General features: G+C 49.2%; 1 protein-coding gene across 3 annotated transcripts in view; it reads left to right on the top strand.

Annotated features, from left to right (window-relative positions):
• The first annotated feature begins 751 nt into the window (after positions 1-751).
• The window catches only part of PXN (paxillin), a 60746-nt gene continuing 39015 nt past the window's right edge, over positions 752-22482 (top strand). For 2 of the 3 annotated variants that reach the window (XM_012468966.3, XM_012468967.3), the window contains exon 1: positions 752-872. In XM_012468966.3, coding sequence (XP_012324389.2) covers positions 860-872 — 13 coding nt within the window. In that variant the 5' untranslated portion in view covers positions 752-859. Of the gene's footprint in view, positions 873-16556; positions 17537-22482 lie in introns of those variants that run through there. The other variant, XM_012468968.3, reaches the window with a different exon arrangement.

The raw sequence follows: 22482 nt of genomic DNA on the forward strand, positions 1-22482 counted from the left end.
ACTACCTCTAGGAAGATTAATTTAGAGAATAGCTATATAGTATCTGTTTATTCAGATACTCAATAAATACTAGCTGTTTTTATTACCCAATTTCAGAGTGTGTGGGAGCACTGGGTGTGACTTTCCTGTAGTTTTCCTTTTAATGTCTAATGTGGGGTCCCCTCTGCCCCATGCACAGTTTTGGAAAAGTGTCTAGGGAGGGTGGATGTGTGGAAGTAATATTAAGAAGATGGAACCACACAGGTATTGGGTTTGGGCCAGAAAGGGTGGACTGCAAGATGCACTGCCATCGATCCAGAGTGCGACCCCAGGAAAGGTCAGCCACGGGCTGCCAGCCTTGCGTGGTACTGATTTACGGTCCTCCTGGGCGGTGACCTACGGGGTGACAGACAGACTGACAGGTGGATAAATCGGACTCCAGCGGACAGGCGATGACCGAGTAGCTGACGAATGCACAGACACATAGCCGACTGTGGACGGATTTGTCATTCGCAGGGTCAAGCTAGTGACTTTGAGAGGGACAGAAAGATGGATGGGAATGGCTGGAGGCCTGGGAGCCGTCCACCTGCCCGCTCAGCCGCGAGGGGGCGCCACCACCCTGCCCAGCGACGGCCACTGCCCGGGTCCGCGGCGGGGGCGGGGCCAGCAAGTTCGCGGGGGGGTCGGGGGCGGGGCGCGCGTGCACGCGGGGGCGGGGCGCGGGGCCCGGGGCGCGGGGCGGGCTCGGGCTCGCGCGGCGGCGGCGCGTTCCGTTCCGGGCCAAGGCTTGCGGCTGAAAAGTTGCGGGGCAAAGAGGAGCGGCCCTGGGACGGGCAGCTAGCGCGACGCCGAGCCGGCACCCGGCGCCCGTGGTCCGGCCATGGACGACCTCGGTGAGTGAGCGGGAGGCCGAGGGAGGAGGAGGCGAGGGGCGCGCGGCTCCGGGCCGAGCGGACGCCTGCCAGCGGTGGGGGCCGGGGGATCCCACCCTCGGCTGCCCCGGCCTCAGCTCCTGTCCCCGTCGGCCGGGGCTCCGCGGGGCGGGGATCCCTAACCCGTCCTCAGTCCCGGGCCAGGCCGGCCCCGGCACCGTCCGCACAGCAGCCACCCCCCTGCCTGGGACGGCTTCACCTCTGGATCCCCGACCTCGGGGACCCACCCCCATCTCCCAGAAGGGGCCCAGGGACCAGCTCGCCCCTCAGGGACCCACCCCGTCCGCTGCAGGGACGGGACTTCCTGGACCAGACTCTCTTATCAGCTACCGGACCCTCACCTCGCAGACCTCTCCCCACCCCCACCTCACAGATCGACCGCCCGAGCAGCTGCGCGATCTCATGGGCTGCTCCCTCATTTCCTCGACCTGCTACCCGTCCCTCCAGGGCCGCCCCTCACTTCACGGACTGGCACCCCTCTTCGGGGATAACCCCTCTGAGCCCACCCCTTTCATTTCACAAGTCAGATGCACAAGCTAGAGATGAGAGTGTGATTTGTGATGACCACACCCCCATTTCAAAGATAAGTTTCCCAGTCTGCCTGCCCTCCTGATCCCCCACTTCAAATCTGGTCACCCCTGTTTCAAGGACCTGTCACTCATTTTCTCTCACTGCCCTCCCCACTCTGTGGACAAGCCCCTCAAGTCACAGATCAGTCCGCCTGCCTACATATCTAAGTGTAGAACAGTAATTTGGGGGGTCCTGATTCTCTCCCCACCCCCAGATTCTGGTGAAATGCCAGGGGAATGAGGTGGGAGGTAGGCCCCAAGGTATGGCCATCCCTGAACGTGTCCTGGCTAGCAGGGTCCCTCCACCCCCTCGGCATCAGGCCCTGCTGGAAACCATACAGGTAAAGAGGACAGGATGCCCAGAACAGAGTTTTACTGTTTGTCTGTTATTGGAGCCCCAAGGCTACTCTTTTCAGTCCAGCCTTGATCTGGTGTTAGGGGAAAGAAAGTATCTCCTGGAAGCCGACTCTAAACCCAAGGGGGTTGGTGCCAGGGTTCTAGGAATGCCTTGGGTGGCGTGAACGCAGGAGTGGGAGGATTCACTGTCTCTTCCTCCCCTTCACGCCTGTGACTGGAGGGCCCTGAGCTTGGGAGGTGAGGAGGGGGGAAACGTTTCTTCTCTGTAGGAGCCTTGTCTTTCCTCTCTGGACTGTGGGTGGCTCGTGTCACCACTGATGCTTCCTCTGTCCCAGGCTCTGAGGAGTAGATTCAGCAGACAGGACTGATGGACCTCTACCAAGCAGCGCCGGGCACTAAGTTAAGACTGGCTATTTGTAGGCGCTGGACTTGAGTGCTTCCCTCCAGCTTCCTTTTGGGATCAGGGTGCCCCCGAGATCCTGGAACTGGGGGTGGTGTAGGGTCCTGCCTGTTTTACAGAGTGAGATGGCTGCCAAGCGTAGTTCTGCCTTTGGGTCAGGCTTGGCACCCATTTTTCCAGTGTGCTCAAGGTTGGCATGGCTTCCAGGCAGGTATTTATTTATTTATTTATTTTTTCACATAAAAATAGCTCAGCTGGAAGGAGGCTGGGGATGTTCTATGAACCAGGATCTCAGAGTCTCAGTGCTTTCCCAGTGGGAACTGGGAGCAAAGTTATCGTTTCTAAAATGCTGGTGCAGTTCTGTTGCTTCTCGGCAGTCCCCGTGCCGTTTCAAGGACTGAGAAAGTCTTTGTAGAGTTTGCTGTCGAAATCCGGAATTCCTGTCTTCTGACAGTCTTCCATTTAGGGCCAGGAAGCTGAGTTCTGAAAGTAAAGAGAGTACTGTATATAGCAGAGGGGATCCTAGCGATTTAAATTGCTGTTTGTGGAGTACTTCCCTATACCTCGATTTGTGCTATCCTCACAACAACCCTTTTATCAGATTCCCCCTTAAGGTCAATGCTATCATGACCACCTGTCTTTTTACAGATTGAGAAAGCTGAGACTAAGAGAGGTTGATTCTCTTGCCCAAAGCTGCTCAGCCATAAAATGACAAAACTTAACTGGAAGCCCAATTCCTAGCTCCTAGATCTGCAGCTCTTGTGTACCAAGAAGGCTTTTTTTCCTGGGGAAGAGGCAAGGGCACTTGAAGGAGGGGTTGCCAAACGGGCTGATGGCGGCCACCTGTAACTTCTGCTGCTTTCTATCATAGGCTCCCAGTTGCTTACATCCGGGCTGCCTGACTTCCTTGGTCTGAGCTCCCGGGGGCAAGCCACGCCTGGCTGACCGGAGCCTAGGGTGGGAGGAATGGGGTGTGCAGGAGGGGAGAGGAATCTGCCTCTGCACTGGGGCCCCGTCAGCTGTCTGGATGGCGGCTCAGTACACTGCCCGTCAGCTGTTTTCCTTAGTTAGGATGGACACAAAGCCCGGGCCTCTTGTTTTTATTTTTCTCCTGAGCGTGTGCCTTGTGGTCCCTAACACGGGGAAGAGTTTATGGTGTGTCCGGTAGCAAGGCCAGAGGGGGCATCACCTCCTCTGTGACTTTGTTTTTTGGTCTAAAAAAAAAATTGGGGCACTCTTCTCCTCCCCAGTGACAGACTCGCCATGTGCTGTTTAATAAGTTACAAATTTATGGCTTTCTGAGCAGAAAAATATCAACACAGCGTGTTCTGCCCTTCCCTGTGTTCTCTCCACTTTGTGCTTTGGGGTGGCTGCTTGGTGGCTTTTCTTATTACTGTTTAGATGCTGGTTTGGCCCAGAGTTCGCTCTGTTCAAGTTCTGGCCGGAGTTTCCTGGACAGAGTTCCCACAACACAGATGCACTCTGACTGTGTTTTCTAACCCGATTGCTCGCTCTGTCTCTGTTCATGTTCTTAGTGTACTTGGTGGGGGGCTTTGACCACAACTGTAGTCTAATCACGATCATGTGCACTTCATGGGAGAAAGGCACTGTACTCAACACTTGACAAGCTGTATCACAACCTGTCGGAGAGGGAGGTGTTTTACCTCCACTTTATAGATGTGGAAATCTGAGCTCCAGGAAGTTTAGTGGTGGTGCTGGGATTTGAACCCAGACTCATCCAATTCCAGATCTGGTCATCTTAATCATCATTAGGTGGTAGGTGCTGGTGACTAACCAGGGGGATGAGCCTTGGGGCCTGCTGAGTAATTGATAATAACCTTTCAAATCTCTGCCCTAGGGGCCATTCCCAGAAAATGGCAAAGGGTGTGTCCAGTGCAAGACTTCGTAGCTTTGCCTTCCCATCCTTTAGCAAAGGGAACAGCCAGCTGTTGGCAGTGCCTAGTTGCTGCTGGAATCTGGACATGTCTTCTTTCAGCTTCTCAGCAGTCTTGACCCTTTGGAAAACAGTGCCTCATTGTCCTTGGGGGTAGCGGTAGGGGGGCAGAGGAGTTGCCTGGGGCATTCGGAGCTATGGAGCCTCCCTGTTTCCATGGAAAGTCTGGACTTTGGGCTTGCCTATCTGTGGTCCCTCTGTGTGTCAGGGCAGAGTCAGGGCACCCAGCTGCTGGGCCTGTGGCGGAGGCGGCATTTACCCTTGCAGCGATGGTGCCCTCCTGGTGGGCTCTGCGTCAGTGCCAGGCCACCTCCTGGGCTGTGTGCTAGTAAGGGGCAGAGCTGGGATTCAAACCCTGGTTGATTCTTCAGCAGGTGCCCTTTCTGATATGTGAAGTTGTTTGCTGCCTGGGCAGTCATAGGTTGATGGAGACAGGCTCAGGCTGCTGGAAGCCAGGGCCCTGTCACTATGGGTTCAAGGTCTTTTGAGGGAATATCTCAGTATTCCTTTTTTCCTTAGTGATGGTCATGCCTTGCAGAGGTTGGGTGTACCCTTGGTTGGAGAGGCTGATGGAAGGCCAGAGTTACTGGGGGGCCGCTGAGCAGCCCTCCTCTCCTATTTAGTCATCGTGCATGGAGTATCTGATTCTGAAGCTTTTCTTGGGTCTTTACCTTGCTCCAAGGCCAGAGACGTTGAATTAACTTCCAGCCTCATTGCAGCCTTTCCCTGGGTTGTGTAAGTCTCAGTGCCTTCATTAATAATAAGAAAATCTGCCAGGCGTGGTGACTCACGCCTGTAATCCCAGAACTTTAGGAGGCCAAGGCACGAGTGGATCACCTGAGGTCAGGAGTTCAAGACCAGCTTGGCCAACGTGGAGAAATCCCATCTCTACTAAAAATACAAAAATTAGCCAGGCATGGTGGCGCACGCCTGAAATCCCAGCTGCTCCAGAGGCTGAGACAGGAGAATTGCTTGAACCCAGGAGGCAGAGGTTGCAGTGAGCTGAGATCGCACCCCTGCACTCCAGCCTGGGTGACAGAGCAAGACTCCATGTTGGGAAAAAATAAATATAAATAAATAAATAATAACAAAATCTGGCCAACATGGTGGCTTATACCTGTAATCCCAGCACTTTGAGAGGCCAAGGTGGGTGGACCATTTGAGGTCAGAAGTTCGAGAACAGCCTGGACAACATGGTAAAATCTATCTCTACTTAAAATACAAAAATTAGCCAGGAGTGGTAGTGCGCACCTGTAGTTCCAGCTATTCTACTCAGGAGGCTGAGGCAGGAGAATTGCTTGAATTCAGGAGGCGGAGGTTGCCGTGAGCCGAGATCGCTTCACTGCACTCCAGCCTGGGTGACAGAGTGAGACTCTGTCTCAAAAAAAAGAAAAACAAAAAACAAAAAACAAAATGTGTAGAATGCTTTTCTTTCCTTTTCTTTCTTTCTTTTTTTTTTTTAGACAGAGTCTCGCTCTGCCACCCAGGCTGGAGTGCAGTGGCGTGATCTTGGCTCACAGCAACCTCATCTTCCCAGGTTCAAGTAATTATCATGTCTCAGTCTCCCAAGTACTGGAATTACTGAGTGTGCCACCATGCTGAGTTAATAATTTTTATTTTTTATTTTATATATATATATTTTTAAAGACGGGGTTTCACCATATTGGTCAGGCTGGTCTTGAACTCCCAACCTCAGGTTATCCGCCCGCCTTGGCCTCCGAAGTGCTTGGATTACAGGTGTGAGCCACCACTCCCGGCCTGAGTTAATAATTTTTGTATTTTTAGTAGAGATGGGGTTTTACCAAGGTACCCAGACTGGTGTCAAACTCCTGACATCAGGTGATCCACTCACCTTGGCCTCTCAAATTGCTGGGATTACAGGCGTGAGCCACCACGCCTGGCCACATTTCTTTTCTTTTTGTGAGACGAGTCTCACTTTGTTGCCCAGGCTGGAGTGAAGTGGCATGAACTTGGCTCACTGCACCCTCTGCCTCCTGGGGTCAAGGGATTTTCAGCTAATTTTTGTATTTTTAGTAGAGATGGAGTTTCACCATGTTGTCCAAGCTGGTCTTAAACTCCTGAACTCAAGTGATCTGCCTGCCTTGGCCTCCCAAAGTGCTAGGATTACAGGCATGAGCCACTGTGCCTGGCCCACACTTTTCTTTCTTACAATGTTTACAGGAATTTTTCCCATAATATTTATTGAGAACTTATTATGTATAGGCACTGTGCTGGGCACCTTACATGCATTGTTTGTTTGAATCATGCTGGCCATATAAGGCAGGTTTTATTAGTAGTAGTATTACCATTACCCATTTTACAAGTGAGGGAAACTGAGGCACAGAGTGTTGAGCCCGCTTGCTCAAGTTCTACAACTAGTGAGTGGCAGTGCTAGGATTTGAATCCAGGTGATCTGGCTGCTGAGCGGGACTTGCAGCGCAGCCAACTCTTTTGTACACTTTTTTTTTTGAGGCAGGGTCTGCAGCCTCAGCCTCCCAGATCCATGTGATCCTCTCCCTTCAGTTTCCTGAGTAGCTGGGACTGCAGGCACATGCCACAACACCCCGCTAATTACAAAAATTTTCTGTGGAGACAGGGTTTCACCATGCTGCCCAGGCTGTTCTCGAACACCTGGCCTCAAGCAATCTGCCCGCATCCACCTCCCAAAGTGCCGGGATTACAGGCGTGAGCCATTGCGCCTGGTGCATTCTTTACACTTCTGTTCATAATACTGCATCTGATATGGGTTGCCCATTGGTCTGATTGTTTTCTGCTTCTAGGACACTAAGATTTTTCTGCCCCTGCCCCATTCTCTGTTGTCTTCCACATCTGTCCTTTCCTTGTTCTCTGCAGCTTCTTCTCTCTCTCTTTTTTTTTTTTTTTAATTTTTGAGGAGTTTCACTCTTATTGCCCAGGCTGGAGTGCAGTGGCATGATCGATCTCAGCTCACTGCGACCTCCACCTCCCGTGTTCAAATGATTCTCCTGCCTCAGCCTCCCGAGTAGCTGGGATTACAGGCATCTGCCACCACGCCTGCTAATTTTGTATTTTTAGTGGAGACAGGGTTTCTCCATGTTGGTCAGGCTGGTCTCAAACACCTGACCTCAGGTGATCTGCCCACCTCAGCCTCCCAAAGTGCTGGGATTACAGGGGTGAGCCACCATGCCCAGCCCTTTTGTACTTTATTGGGGACGCGTACTCAGGATGAGATGCAGGGTCCTGGGGGCAGTGTCTGTTGTTCCAGGAGAGGCCCCACTCCTCCCTCCCTGGCCACCTCTCCAGTTACCTGTTACTCTTGAGACAGAGCAGTGAGCTTACAGCACCACTGCCAAGAAGAACATGGGGCGGGTCCCCCATGGTCCCTTCCCACCTCCTCTGCTTAGGAATCAGAACTTCCTGTACCCCAGCCCCACTCCACCCAAACATGCTCCTTGTCTTTCCCATATCCAGAGGAGGGAGTTGTTGAAAACTTTATAGTGGTGAATGAAGGATGTCTATGGGAGGGGGAGAGGAAGAGAAAGAATCAGGAAGCTGAGTTTCCTCAGAAATGTTGGCAAAGCAAGTCATTGAAATGGGTTCAGGGTGCTCTCCTCACCTGGGATGGGCCCTGAGCCTCCACTTACAGCCTCACGGGGTCCACTCTGCCTTTTGCAGTCTGGGTCTTGTTGGGAGTCTCACATCTGGCCTTGAGTGTACATTCACATCCCGATAAGTCTTCCAACTAACTAACCGATTGCCTAACCAGTGGGGCTCAGGGCTGGCCTCTCCAGGGAGGCCTTGGATGTTGGGCCAGTGGTAGACAGAACTTGCGGTTGGCCAGGCCCAGTGGAGCCCCAGTGGCCAAATCTTCCCTTAAAGACGGGCTTTTAATGCTTATTTCTTATGTGATTGTGGTATTGTGGTTTTATGGGAGAATATTGTTATTGTTAGGTGCATGCTAAAGTATTTAGGAGTGACGTGTCATAATGTCTTGCAATTTATTTTTTATTTTTTATATTTGAGACGGAGTCTTACTCTGTCACCCAGGCTGGAGTGCAGTAGCCTGATCTCAGTTCACTGCAACCTCCGAGTCCTGAGTTTAAGCAATTCACCTGCCTCAGCCTCCCAAGTAGCTGGGACTACAGGTGCATGCTACCATGCCTGGCTAATTTTTGTATTTTTAGTAGAGACGGGGTTTCACCATATTGGTCAGGCTGGTCTTGAACTCCTGACCTCAGATGATCCACCCGCCTCAGCCTCCCAAAGTGCTGGGATTACAAGCATGAGCCACCATGCCTGGCCTCAACTTAGTTTTAAATGATATAATAAAAAAAGGATTCACACATACAGTGCGAGAGCAAGGACCATGCATTTACACAAAGTGGCAAAACGATGGCAGCCACTCAGTCTAAGTGAGAGTACACGGGTCTCTCAACTTCTCTGTATGTTTAGACATTTTTGTAATGAAAAGTTGGAGAAAAGTCAGGAAATCCCACTTTCCCATGGTGAGCTTGGCGTTGCTGGGCCAAGGTGCTGGCCTGCGCCTGCCTGTGGTTGGCTGGAATGACTGTTGGTCTCCTGTGATTGCGCAGGTGGTGGGAAGACTGGGTGAGCAGAGGCAGGAGCTGGGAGGGCCTCAGGTGACAGTGACCACCGACTGTCAGCTGGGGTGTGGGGAGCATAGTGCTGTGACCTGACAGGCCCAGAGACAGTGCATGTCCATAGGTGTAGAGGCAGCCTCATGAGTTATTTGGGCATGATGACATTAATCAGACCAGGGTTGAAGTGAGTGAGATACTGAACTTTGGTTGGAGTTTGAGTTGGGTTGTCCAGGCTGGTGGGATGCAGAGCAAGACTTTTTTTTTTTGAGACAGAGTCTCCCTGTTGCCCAGGCTGGAGTGCAATGGCATGATCTTGGCTCACTGTAACCTCTGCTTCCCAGGTTCAAGCAATTCTCGTGCCTCAGCCTCCCCAATAGTTAGGTTTACAGGAGTGCGTTATCACGCCCAGCTAATTTTTGTATTTGTAGTAGAGACGGGGTTTCACCATGTTGGCCAGGCTGGTCTCAAACTCCTGACCTCAGGTGATCCTCCCGCCTTGGCCTCCCAAAGTGCTGGGATTACAGGTGTTAGCCACTGCACCCAGCCAGAGCAAGGCTTTACACACTTCAGGGAACGGTCTCTGGGCAGCTCGAGGCCTGTGGGAGGGGAGGAGATGACTTTTGCTTCACATCATGAACCCCTTATCTATGGCCAGAGTAGCACCATCAGTCTGCGGGCAGTGATGGCTGAGTGGCCCCGGGCTCTTGCTTCTAGCTGAAGTCTGACCATCCAGTTTTCCAGCCTTCAGGCTCCCTCTCCTGGAATCCCCATTCCCTTGGTCCCTCCTGTCTAGTTTGTGCTGACTCAAAGCTGACCCTCTTGGGCCTCCAGTCTGTTTTGGGGAAATAGCTGGATTCTGGCACCAGTGGCCCTCTTGGCTCTGAGGCAGAGGTGAGGGCCCTGGTGCCTACTAGAAACATTTCGGGCAGCCAGCAGGCTCTCATGAGGGGAGGGCTTCATGCCAAGGTCTTCTTTCAGCCTCATGTCATCTGTGTCAGCGTGCAAAGATGCCGAGGCTGGCCACTTGGCGAGGACCATGAGGTCTTCCAGCGAGGGCTCAGAGCTTCACTCTGCCTATTTGAAAGCAGCATGATGTGTGTTTTATGGGGGAGGGGGTGGTGCTGGAAGGAAGCTTTATGTAATTCTTGGCTGGAGCTCAGGTAATTGTTTTAATGAAATGGAATGCAGCTTATTCAGAATTCGCTTGGCAGAAACAGCCATGTTCTGTTCTGTTTTCTTGTTGCGGAGATCAGGGCACACATTTCCAGCTGTTTTGAATCTTAGAACCCTGGGTGAGCTGGAGCAAGGTGGGTGGAACCCTCCAGGGAGCTCCAGCGAGCTTCAGGCTGATTCTTCTCCGGATCCTGGTCTGTGTGTATCGTTTTGAATGAGCCATGGAGACTTTGGCTTTTTCCAACAACATAAAAGCCCTATTGAGGCCAGGCACGGTGGCTCACCCCTGTAATCCCAGCACTTTGGGAGGCTGAGGTGGGCGGATCACCTGAGGTTGGGAGTTCAAGACCAACCTGACCAACATGGAGAAACCCCGTCTCTACTAAAAATACAAAATTAACTGGGCATGGTGGCGCATTCCTGTAATCCCAGCTGCTCTGGAGGCTGAGGCAGGAGAATTGCTTGAACCCAGGAGGTGGAGGTTGCAGTGAGTCGAGATCATGCCATTGCACTCCAACCTGGGCAACAAGAGCAAAACCTAGTCTCAAAAAAAAAGAAAAAAAGAAAACCTATTGAAAGCAGCCTATGAATTGGGCACAATGCCTGCCTTCCAGGTTGTTGGGAGACTGAGTGAGGTGCTTAACATACAGTAGACAGACCCTCAAGGATGGTCTCTCTTTGCTCACACTTATTTCACACCCCACATCCCCATCTTTCCACCCCCGTTTTTTGTTTTTGAGACAAGTCTTGCTCTGTCATCAGGTGCCAGGCTGGAATGAAGTGGCATGATCTTGGCTCACTGCAACCGCTGCCTCCCAGGTTCAAGCAATTCTCCTGCCTCAGCCTCCCGAGTAGCTGTGACTACAGGTGCATGCCACCACGCCCAGCTAATTTTTGTATTTTAGTAGAGATGGGGTTTCACTATGTTGGCCAGGATGGTCTTGATCTCCTGCCCTTGTGATCCACCCATCTCAGCCTCCCAAAGTGCTGGGATTACAGGCGTGAGCCACCACGCCCAGTCTTCCACCCCCTTTTATACCTCATGCCCACTGTCTTCTATCAGTGTAGCTGGCTGTGGCCCCACGTGGCCTCAAGATCCCCATCTGCAGGTCCACCTGGACCTCCTTTTTCTTCTGATTCCCTTTTTCTCTCTTCTTCTCTTCTTTCTCTTTTCTCACAAGGTCTTGCTCTCTTGCCCAGGCTGAAGTACAGTGAGTGATCTGATCACAACTCACTATAACCTGCAACTCAAGCGATCCTCCTGCCTCAACCTCCTGAGCAGCTGGGACTACAGGCACATGCCACCACACCTGGCTACTTTTTTATTTTTTGTAGAGCCAGAGTCTCATTATGTTGCTCAGGCTGGTCTGGAACTCCTGTCCTCAAGCAATCCTTCTGCCTTGGCTTTCCAAAGTGATAGTATTATAGGCATGAGCCACCATGCGTCCCACCTGGTTCCCTCTTTTTACTTTTCCCCTCTTACTAACTTCAGTTTTTTGTTTTGTTTTTTAGACAGAGTCTTGCTCTGCCACCCAGACTGGAGTGTAGTGGCACAATCTTGGCTCACTGCAACCTCCGCCTCCTGGGCTCAAGCGATCCTCCTGCCTTAGCCCCGCCAAGTATCTGGGATTATAGGCACACGCCACCAAGCCTGGCTAATTTTGTATTTTTGGTATAGATGGGGTTTCGCCATGTTGCCCAGGGTAGTCTTGAACTCCCAACCTTAGATGATCCACCTGCCTTGGCCTCCCAAAGTGTTGCTGGGATTACACATGTGAGCCACTGGGCCTGGCCTGCTCTTACTTTTTTATTTGGTCCTTTTTAAATTTTCACTCAGCCTGACCCATTCTTCCACATTTGCTCTTCTGTTGAGACACCCATCTCACTATTTAGCTGCCATATTTTTCTTCCCTTCCTTAAGCTCTGCTCGCTTCTCCAGAGACCCTCCCACCTTCTTTTCCCAAGTCTTCTCTGATCCCTGAGTGGAGGTGCACCTGGGTGTTTTCACAAAGGATTTCTCTGAACTCCTTGTTTTTCTCCTATGCACCTCGGTTAGTTAATCAACTGCATGACCTCTTTTATAACCTGTGTGCTGGCAACTCCCAAATTTATATTTCCACCCCTGACGTGGATTCTATTGTCTAGGTTCTTCCGGTTTGTGCGCCAGCAAAGACTCAACTCATTTCCTTCCCACTTTCCCATCCAGGCCTCATCTACTGCCTGGTCTCTGTTAGCTCCCCTCTCTTCTCTGGGCCTGTGTTAGATAATGGGCATTTGTGCAGCACTTGAAGCTTGAGGAAACATTTTTATGTGCTTCTTTATTTTTTTAAAAAAACTAAACCTTATTGTATATATTCAAGGTTTGCAACATGATGTTATGGGATACATATAGATAGTAAGGTGGTTGCTGAAGTGAAGCAGATTAACCTATCAGTCATCTCACAGTTACCTTCCTGTGTGCCAAGAGCAGCTAAATCTACTTACGTAATGAAAATCCCAAATACTGTTTTCTTAACTTTAGCCCCCATGTCATACATTAGATTTCTAAGTGTGTGTCTCCCATGTATCTGCTACTTCGTATTCTTTGACCCACATCTCTCCATTCCCCACTTCCACCCATAGTAACCACTGTTCCATTCCCTATCTCTGTATTTGACCTTTCTCTCTCTCTCTCTCTCACCCAAAGATATATATAAATGTAACTTTGGGTGGCCAAGGCAGGTGGATCACCTGAGGTCAGGAGTTCGAGACCAGCCTGGCCAACATGGGGAAACCTTGTCTCTACTAAAAATATAAAAATTGGCCAGGCATGGTGGTACGTGCCTGTAGTCCCAGCCACTCGGGAGGCTGAAGCAGGAAAATTGCTTGAACCCAGGAGGTGGCGGCTGCAATGAACTGAGATCATGCCATTGCACTGCAGCCTGGGTGTTGGAGTAAGACTCCATGTCAAACATAAATAAAATAACAAGTAAATAAATATATGTATATAGTACACATAAGTGAGATCACACAGTGTTTTTCTCATTGTGTCTGGCTCATCTTACTGAGCATGTCTTTCCATGCTGTGGCAAATTGGCAGAATCTCCCTTTTTAAGGCTGAATAATCCACTGTATCTGTATACCACATTTTCTTTATCTGTTTGTCCATTGACCACCATCATTTTTTATATGGTTCTGACAGCCACCCTTTGAGGTAGGTAGTAGTTATCTTCATATTATCAGTGAGGAAGCTGAACTGAAGTGCAGAGGAGTTAGGGGAAGGGAACACACCCAGTGTTACCACAGACAATAATGCAAGAAGCTGAACCTTGGGTTTTCCCACACCCAACCCAGTCTCTCTCTGGTTTTTCTGTTTTTGTTGTTTTTTGAGATGGAGTCTTGCTCTGTCACTCAGGCTAGAGTGCAGTGGTGTGATCTTGGCTTACTGCAGCCTCCGTCTCCCAGGTTCAAGTGATTTTCCCGCTTCAGCCTCCTGAGTAGCTGGGACTATGGGTGCATGCCATCACGCTTGGCTACTTTTTGTATTTTTAGTAGAGGTGGGGTTTCGCCATGTTGGCCAAGCTGGTCTTGAACTCCTGACCTCAGATGATCCACCTGCCTTGGGTTCCCAAACAACTGGGATTACAGGCATGAGCCACCGTGCCTGGCCTTCTTTCTGGTTTTTTATATGGGAAACCTCAAGGCAGAAATCAGAAATCTACGGGTCAGGTTTGGCTTGCAGATCCTTGTTGCTTCGTCTTCATGGTATTTAAAATATTCCAAATCAGTTGCCAACGATTAAGGATCAGGAGATTGCACCAAAAAATCCATGTTTGTTTGTTTTTTTTTTTTTTGAGACAAGTCTCGCTGTGTCGCCCAGGCTGGAGTGCAGTGGCACGATCTCAGCTCACTGCAACCTCCGCCTCCCAGGTTCAAGTGATTCTCCTGCCTCAGACTCCCAAGTAGCTGGGACCACAGGCACCCACCACCATGCCCAGCTAAGTTTTGTATTTTTAGTAGAGACAGGGTTTCACTACATGTTCTTTCTTTTGAAACGTTAGATCAGGCTTCATGGGATCCACGTACTCTGTGTCACCACTTGGTTAACTTCAATAGCTCCAGCCTCATATTTGACCCTCTCTGTTGCCTACATTGGGACTCACTTCCCTCATACATATTCCTACGTGGCCCTAGCTTTGAGGGGTTCTAAGAATGCTCTGTGCTGGATATTTATAACAAACGCTGTGGCCAAATCTAAGGGGTATCTTGTACTACAGTCTCTGAATTACATTTGACTTTTGACCATGCCAACCACTCAGCTCTGCCTTGAGTCTAGATCTTGGTTCCAGTTGCAGAAAATAGCCTTCTCCTGACTCACCTTACCCTCTGCATTTATTTATTTATTTGTTGAGGCGGAGTCTTGCTCTGTCACCCAGACTGGAGTATAGTGGCGCGACCTTGGCTCACTGCAACCTCCACCTCTCAGGTTCAAGCAATTCTCTGCCTCAGCCTCCCGAGTAGCTAGGATTACAGGTGCCTGCCACCACGCCCAGCTAATTTTTTTGTATTTTTAGTAGGGACGGGGTTTCACCATCTTGGCCAGGCTGATCTTGAACTCCTGACCTCGTGATCCACCTGCCTCAGCCTCCCGAAGTGCTGGGATTACAGGCATGAGCCACCGCACCTGGCCACCCTCTGCCTTTAAAATCTTAGCTGAGTTCACCTTTTTCAGAAGGCTTTTTCCAGATAAAACTAACCAGCCTGTTGACTCTCCTACTAAGGTAAAACTTTACAGATCTGTGTAAATTGGGCTTGCTTTTGTCTCCTGCTCTGCTCTGGAAGCTCCTTGAAGACAGGGATTTTATCTGCCTTTCAGACATCTCTTACCACCAAGCATTGCTCTGTTCTCTCTGTGGTCGCTTAATAAATACTTGATGGTGGTTGATGATGAAATGGGCATGAACTGCAGATACCCACAATGATGCTGAACCTGCAGCAAACCGCTTCCTCCTCTGGAGAACCTGAGTGAGAGATTCCGTGTTCAGGGTGGGGAGGTGGCATAGAACCCAGGCTCTGACATCAGCCACCCTTGGGTCTGTATCCATGCTGCCACTGACTACCTGTGTGACCTTGGCAGGTCACTTTACACTCTGAGCCTTGATCTCCTAACCCAAGAAACAGGTGCATTTCCTGACATACTTTCCAGAAATACTTTCAAAGTGCTCAGTAATGGTGGCGATTATCATTCATTCTTGGAATAATCTTGACAACTCCTGGGGTGAAGGGTTTGGCTTTTGGTATCACTCTCTTGGCATTTATTTGTTTGTTTGTTTATTTTATGTATTTATTTATTTTGAGATGGAGTCTGGCTCTATTGCCCAGGCTGGAGTGCAGTGGCGCAATCTTGGCTCTCTGTAGTCTCCGCCTCCCGAGTTCAAGCAATTCTCCTGCCTCAGCCTCCTGAGTAGCTGGGATTACAGGCGTCTGCCACCAAGCCCGGCTAATTTTTGTATTTTTTTTTTTTTTTTTTTTTTTTTTGAGACGGAGTTTCGCTCTTGTTTCCCAGGCTGGAGCGCAATGGCGCGATCTCGGCTCACCGCAATCTCCGCCTCCTGGATTCAGGCAATTCTCCTGCCTCAGCCTCCTGAGTAGCTGGGATTACAGGCACGCGCCACCGTGCCCAGCTAATTTTTTTTGTATTAGTAGAGACGGGGTTTCACCATGTTGACCAGGATGGTCTCGATCTCTTGACCTCGTGATCCACCCGCCTCGGCCTCCCAAAGTGCTGGGATTACAGGCTTGAGCCACCGCGCCCGGCCGAATTTTTGTATTTTTAGTAGAGATAGGGTTTCACTATGTTGGCCAGGCTGGTCTCAAGCTCCTGACCTCAAATGATCTGCCCGCCTCAGCCTCCCAAAGTGCTGGGATTATAGGCGTGAGCCACCATGCCCAGCTTGTTTGTTTATGTATTTATTGAGACAGAGTCTGGCTTTGTTGCCCAGGCTGGAGTGCAGTGGCCGTGATCTCAGCTCACTTCAGCCTCCGCCTCCCATGTTCAAGCGATTCTCTTGCCTCAGCGTTCTGAGTAGCTGGGATTACAGGCATGCACCACCATGCTGGCTACTATTTTTTAAGTTTTGGTAGAGACGGGGTTTCACCATGTTGGCCAGGCTGTTCTCAAACTCCTGGTCTCAAGTGAGCTACCCACCTTGGCCTCCGAAAGTGCTGGTATTACAGGCGTGAGCCACTGCACCAAGCTTTATTTATTTTTTAATTAATTGATTGTTTTTGAGACAGAGTCTCCCTCTGCGCCCAGGCTGGACTGCAGTGGCATGATCTCAGCTTACTACAACTTCCACCTCCCTGGTTCAAATAATTCTCCTGCCTCAGCCTCCCAAGTAGTTGGTATTACAGGCACCTGCCACCATGCCCAGCTAATTTTTTGTATTTTCAGTAGAGATGGGATTTTGCCATGTTGGCCAAGCTGGTCTTGAACTCCTGGTCTCAAGTGATCCGCCCACCTTGGCCTCCCAAAGTGCTGGGATTATAGGCGTGAGCCACCGCGCCTGGCCCACTCTTCCTATTTAAACTTCTACTTCATCTGTAGGTTGGCTGCGTTTTCCATGGCCTTGGTGGTTGGCATTTAGTGCAGTTGGACCTGCTTGGTTGCTTAGCTTGGCCTGGGGGAAGCATCTGACTTTGGTTATTTTCTGGGAGAATGTGATTTAGGACTCTCCATGGCGCCGTGGGTTAGAGAATGCTTGGGACTATGCTGTGGAGGTGAAATAGCCATAGCCCTGGGCTAGTGGTGTTAAGTTGGGTTTTGGTTATATGACTTTGAATGTCCCCTGAGCCTCTTTGGTGGCTTTCATGAGGAAGTGGTGGGGGAGGAGGTGGCTTGGTGGCTTGGTTTATACTAATCGCTCATCTAACACTAACGTTGGTGAGAGCTGCCACAGAGAGCTGCTCTGGCATCCGCTTCCAGATCAGCTCTGAGCTGCTTCTAGCACTCTAGCATCTGGAAAGCCTCATGGGGTGGTCTGGCCACTGAGCCTCCTAGTAGCAGTAGGAAAAAGGAGAGTTGGTTTTCTGGACTGTGAACTTGGTGGTTGTGTACTGAGTGGACACAGCCGTTTCATGAAGCTGGCCCAGTGACTGTACCTTTTGGGGGCGGTTGATCTGTTGGACCCACCCTGGGCTCTGTTGAAGGTTTGAAGTGGGTCAGAGAGTCCTGGCTGAGCTTTCCCCCGTCTCTGTTTCCAGGAACATTCCTCTTCCTTAGGTGGAAATGGGAGTGTCCGATGGCCTGCACTTGGTTTCCTCTGGATTTGCCATTTCCCCTGTGGACTCCTGGCTCGGCTGGCCAGCTAAGGCAGTTTCTCATCATGGATGTGCTCTGGGACAGCCGAGTGGGGCTGGCTCCTCTGGGGTGGGTGCAGAGGAGTGGTCATGATGCCTGAACACTGCACTCGTTCCTCAGAGACCGGACTTGGCAGCCCTCCTGAGCCTGCCTGGTCACATGCTGCCCGACTTGGACGCTCCTCTGTCCCTAGCAGTGGATGTGCAGTTTCTCCACCCCTCCTTAGCGTGGCCAGCCTCAGTGCGTCTTTGAGGTGAGGTAGCTGTTGAGATAGCTGGGTGGTCTCCTTTCTTCCCTGCCTCACCACCTCAGATGGCCTCTTCTGCTGTGTCCTGAACTTTCCAAGAGTTCCTCCCGCTTCTCTCTCTTTGGAAGTTGGCACTTGAAGTCTTTTTGCCTGATCTTTGGAGGCAGCCAAGCCGGAAACAAGCTAGGGAAGAAGAGCGTCACCTGGAGGCGGTTGTCATGGCTTCCTGTGGTCACTTGTGGTCATCTGCTTCTAAACATCCTGTTTGTGCCCCTAGAGCAGCAGGAACAGTGACCAGGAGACAGCTGTTATCTGCCTGAGTTTGGCCAGAGCATGGGGGCTGGGGTGTTTCTATCATGGGGACCCTTGATTGGCTGATCTCTGGCAATTGGGGGCATTGCTGGTAGCAGCGCCTTTGGGCATCACTGGCCTGGGCTTTATTCTGGCTCTGTCCTTTCTCTTGTCCCTGCTTCGACTGTCTGCGAGACTTTCCCTCCTAACGGTCTGCTGGGTGTTATCAGTCTGCGCTCCCTCTCTGTGCTTCTGGATTGATCCATTCTTTCTTACACTCCTCCTGTGCTTCCAGAGCTGGAAGGAGCCTTAGGATGTCATTTTCTCCTATGGTTTGGAGTCTGTGGCCATCACCTTCTTCAGTCAGAACTGCTCCCTTTTCTCTATTTATGTATTGGGCTTCCATCTAAGACCACAATTGCAAAAAGTGTTTTGTGGATTTTTTAAAATGTGAAAATAAATATGTAAAAACATTTGAAGCAGGATACAGTGGCTTATGCCTATAATACCAGCACTTTGGGAGGCTGATGCAGGAGGATCGCTTAAGCCCAGGAATTTGAGACCAGCCTGGGAAACATTGTGACTCCATTTCTACAAAAAATAAAAAAATTGGCTGGACGTGGTGGCTCATGCCTGTAATCCAGCACTTTGGGAGGCCGAGGTGGGCGGATCACCTGAGGTCAGGAGTTCGAGACTAGCTTGGCCAATGCAGTGAAACCCCATCTCTATTAAAAACACAAAAATGAGCTGGGTATGGTGGCAGGTGCCTGAAATCCCAGTTACCTGGCAGGCTGAGACAGGAGAATTGCTAAATAAATATAAATATATATATATATAATAAATAAAATAAAAAATCAAAAAATTAGCTGGGTATGGTAGCACACACCTGTAGTCTCAGCTACTTGGGAGGCTGGGGCAGGAGGATCTCTTGAGGCCGGGAAGTTTTGCTACTTCCCTCCAGCCTGGGCAACAGAGCAAGACATTGTCTCTAAAAAAACACCAAAACACATGTTTAAAAATTGCTTATCAAGTTCAACCCCCTCATTTTCCTAGGAGAAAGCACTTGTCCAGAAACATAACAGAGTAAGCCTTTTCCTCTTTCTAGCCCTTTTTTGGGAAATCTGGAGTCCTGGTTTTCCTCATTTCTAGAACATGCCTGCCATGGTGTGGCCTCAAACCTTCATTTTTGCCTAGGGATCTTTCTCATGTCATTTTGTATCTCATATTGTCATTTGTTTTTATGAAAGCTTTTTTTTTTTAACTTTTTTTTTTTTTGAGACAGTGTCTTGCCCTGTCACCCAGGCTGGAGTGCAGTGGCACCATCTTAGCCTACTGCAGCCTCAACCTCCCAGGCTTAGGTGATCCTCCCACCTTTACCTCCCGAGTAGCTGAGACTACAGACATGTACCACCATGCCCAGCTAATTTTTGTATTAATTGTAGAGACATGGTTTCACCATGTTACCCAGGCTGGTCTCAAACTCCTGGGTTCAAGTGATCCTCCTGCTTCCACCATGCCTGACCTATGTTTATGAAAGTTTTTATGTCAAAGAAGATACATGCTTATTATTAAAAAAAAAAAAAACTACAGAAGCAAAAGTTCCTTCTTCCTTTCCTCCACCAGGTATAATATTGTCAATAGTTTGGTGGACATCTTTCCCAACCATTTTCTATGTATATATATATATGCATAGATATGATATGCATACTCTTCATCATTTTTTTAAAAACTAAGGTGAAATTCATGGTGTAAAATTAACTATTTTATTAAAATTATATATATATATATATATATATATATATATACTTCTTGAGACAGAGTCTGACTCTGTTGACCAGGCTGGAGTGTCATGGTACAGTGTGGGCTCACTGTAACCTCTGCTTCCCAGGTTCAAGCGATTCTTGTGCCTCAGCCTACCAAATAGCTCCAAATAGCTAGGATTACAGGCATGTGCCAGCATGCCTGGCTAATTTTTTGTATTTTCAGTAGAGACAGGGTTTCACCATGTTGGCCAGGCTAGTCTCAAACTTCTGGCCTCAAGTGATTTGCCTGCCTTAGCTTCCAAAGTGTTGGGATCACAGGTGTGAGCCACTGTGCCGGCCCAAATTAACCATTTTAAAGTGTACAATTCAAAACAACTTTAAAGTGGGCATAGTAGCACCTGACTGTAGTCTCAGCTATGCAGAAGCGTAAGGTGGGAGAATCCCTTGAGCCTGGGAGTTCAAGTCCAGCCAGGGCAACATAGTGAGACCCCATCTATCTCTTAAAAAAAGATAGAAAATCATTTTATTATCATTATTACTGAGACAGGGTCTCACTCTGTCACCCAGGCTGGAGTGCAGTAGTATGATCTCAGCTCACCGCAGCCTTGACTTCCCAGGCTCAAGTGTTTCTCCCACCTCAGCTGGGACTACAGATGTGCACCACCACACCTAGATAGTTTTTGTATCATTTGTAGAGACGCGGTCTCGCTATGTTGCCTAGGCTGGTCTTGAACTCCTGGGCTCAGGCTTTCCTTCCACCTCGGCTTCCCAAAGTGCTAGGATTACAGGCATGAGCCAGCACACCTAGCCCACAAAACCATTTTATTTATTTATTTTTTATTATTTTGAGACAGAGTCTCGCTCTGTCGCCCAGGCTGGAGTGCAGTGGCATGACCTCGGCTCACTGCAACCTCCACCTCCCAGGTTCAAGTGATTCTCTTGCCTCAGCCTCCCCAGTAGCTGAGACTACAGGCATGTACCACTACTCCCAGCTAACTTTTGTATTTTTAATAGAGATGGGGTTTTACCATGCAGGCCAGGATGGTCTTGATTTCTTGACCTCATGATCCACTGGCCTTGGCCTCCCAAAGTGCTAGGATTACAGGCATGAGCCACTGCGCCCAGCCTGTTTATTTATTTTTTTGAGATGGAGTCTCACTCCTGTCGTACAGACTGGAGTGCAGTGGCAGGATCTCGGCTCACTGCAACCTCCACCTCCCGGGTTCAAGCGATTCTCCTTCTCCAGCCTCCCGAGTAGTTGGGATTACAGGCGTGTGCCACCATGCCTGGCTAATTTTTGTATTTTTAGTAGAGACGGAGTTTTGCCATGTTGGCCAGGCTGGTCTTAAACTCCTGACCTCAGGTGATCCACCTGCCCCAGCCTCTCAAAGGGCTAAGATTACAGGTGTGAGCCACTGTGCCCAGCCCACAAAACCATTTTAAATGCCAGTTTGGTGGCATTGAGTAGTTTCACAATGTTGTGCAACTATTATCTCTATCTAGTTCTAAAACATTTCATCACTCCCCATTATCACTTCCCCCTACTACTCTTTTTTCCGTCTCGATGAAAGTAGAATCATATAATATGGAATCATATAATTTGTGACCTTTTGTGACTGGCTTCTTTCACTTAGCATAATGTTTTTGAGGTTCATCCAATTTGTAACTCATATTAATTCTTCATTTTTATGGCTGTATAATATCCCATTATTTCTGTATGCCATGTTTTGTTTATCCATTCATCTGTTGATGGGTATTTTGGGTTGTTTCCAACTTTTGGCTATTGTGAAGAGTGCTGCTATGAACCTTTGTGTACAGGTATTTATTTGAATACCTGTTTTCAATTCTTTTGGGCTTAACTACACTTGATCTTAGCCAAAAGGCCAAGAAGCAATTGGGTTTAAGTATCTTCACAGTTTTTAAAATTTATTTTTGTGTTTTGTTATAAATGTCTATTAAATGGGCTAACCATATTTGTGTTTCTTTTAATATTTTACTGGTTTTTAGAAACTGATTATCAGTGTTACAGGTGTTCATTGTAGAAAATTTGAAAACTAGCCTGGGCAGGCTGGGCGCGGTGTCTCACACCTGTGATCCCAGCACTTGGAGAGGCCAAGGTGAGTGGATCACTTGAGGTTGGGAGTTTGAGACCAGCCTGATCAACATGAAGAAACTTGTCTCTACTAAAAATATAAAATTAGCTGGGAGTGGTGGCACATGCCTGTAATCCCAGTTACTTAGAGGCTGAGGGAGGAGAGTTGCTTAAACCCAGGAGGCAGAGGTTGCAGTAAGCCGAGATCGTGCCATTGCACTCCAGCCTGGGCAACTAGAGTGAAACTTTGTCTCAAAAAAAAAAAAAAGAAAGAAAACTAGCCTAGGCAACATAGTGAGACCTCGTCTTTATAAAAAAGTAAAAAAAATTAGCAGAGTGTGATGGCATGTACCTGTGGTACCTCAGGAGGCTGAGGTGGGAGGATTGCCTGAGTTGAGGAGGTCGAGGCTACAGTGAGCCATGATTGCACCACTGCACTCCAGCCTGTGCAACAGAGCGAGACCTTGTCTAAAACAAAACAAAAAACAGAAATTGAAAACTACAGAGATACCCAAGGAAGAAAATAATGAAAGCTCATAGAGAGAATCATCTAGAGATGACCACAATTAATATCTTAATGTATTTCTGTAAAATCTTTTTGGTACATATATGTTTATATAATTGGAATCGTAACTGCCAGCATTTTTTTTTTTTTGAGACAGTCTCAGTCTGTTGCCCAGGTTGGAGTACAGTGGTGCGATCTTGGCTCACTGCAACCTCTGCCTCCCAGGTTCAAGCGATTCTCCTGTCTCACCCTCCAAAGTAGCTGGGATTATAGGTGCCTGCCAACACACTTGGCTAATTTT

The sequence above is a fragment of the Aotus nancymaae genome, unplaced genomic scaffold (genome assembly GCF_030222135.1).
Source record: "Aotus nancymaae isolate 86718 unplaced genomic scaffold, 86718_ANA_hifiasm-v0.15.2.pri h1tg000021l, whole genome shotgun sequence".
Taxonomy (NCBI): domain Eukaryota; kingdom Metazoa; phylum Chordata; class Mammalia; order Primates; family Aotidae; genus Aotus; species Aotus nancymaae.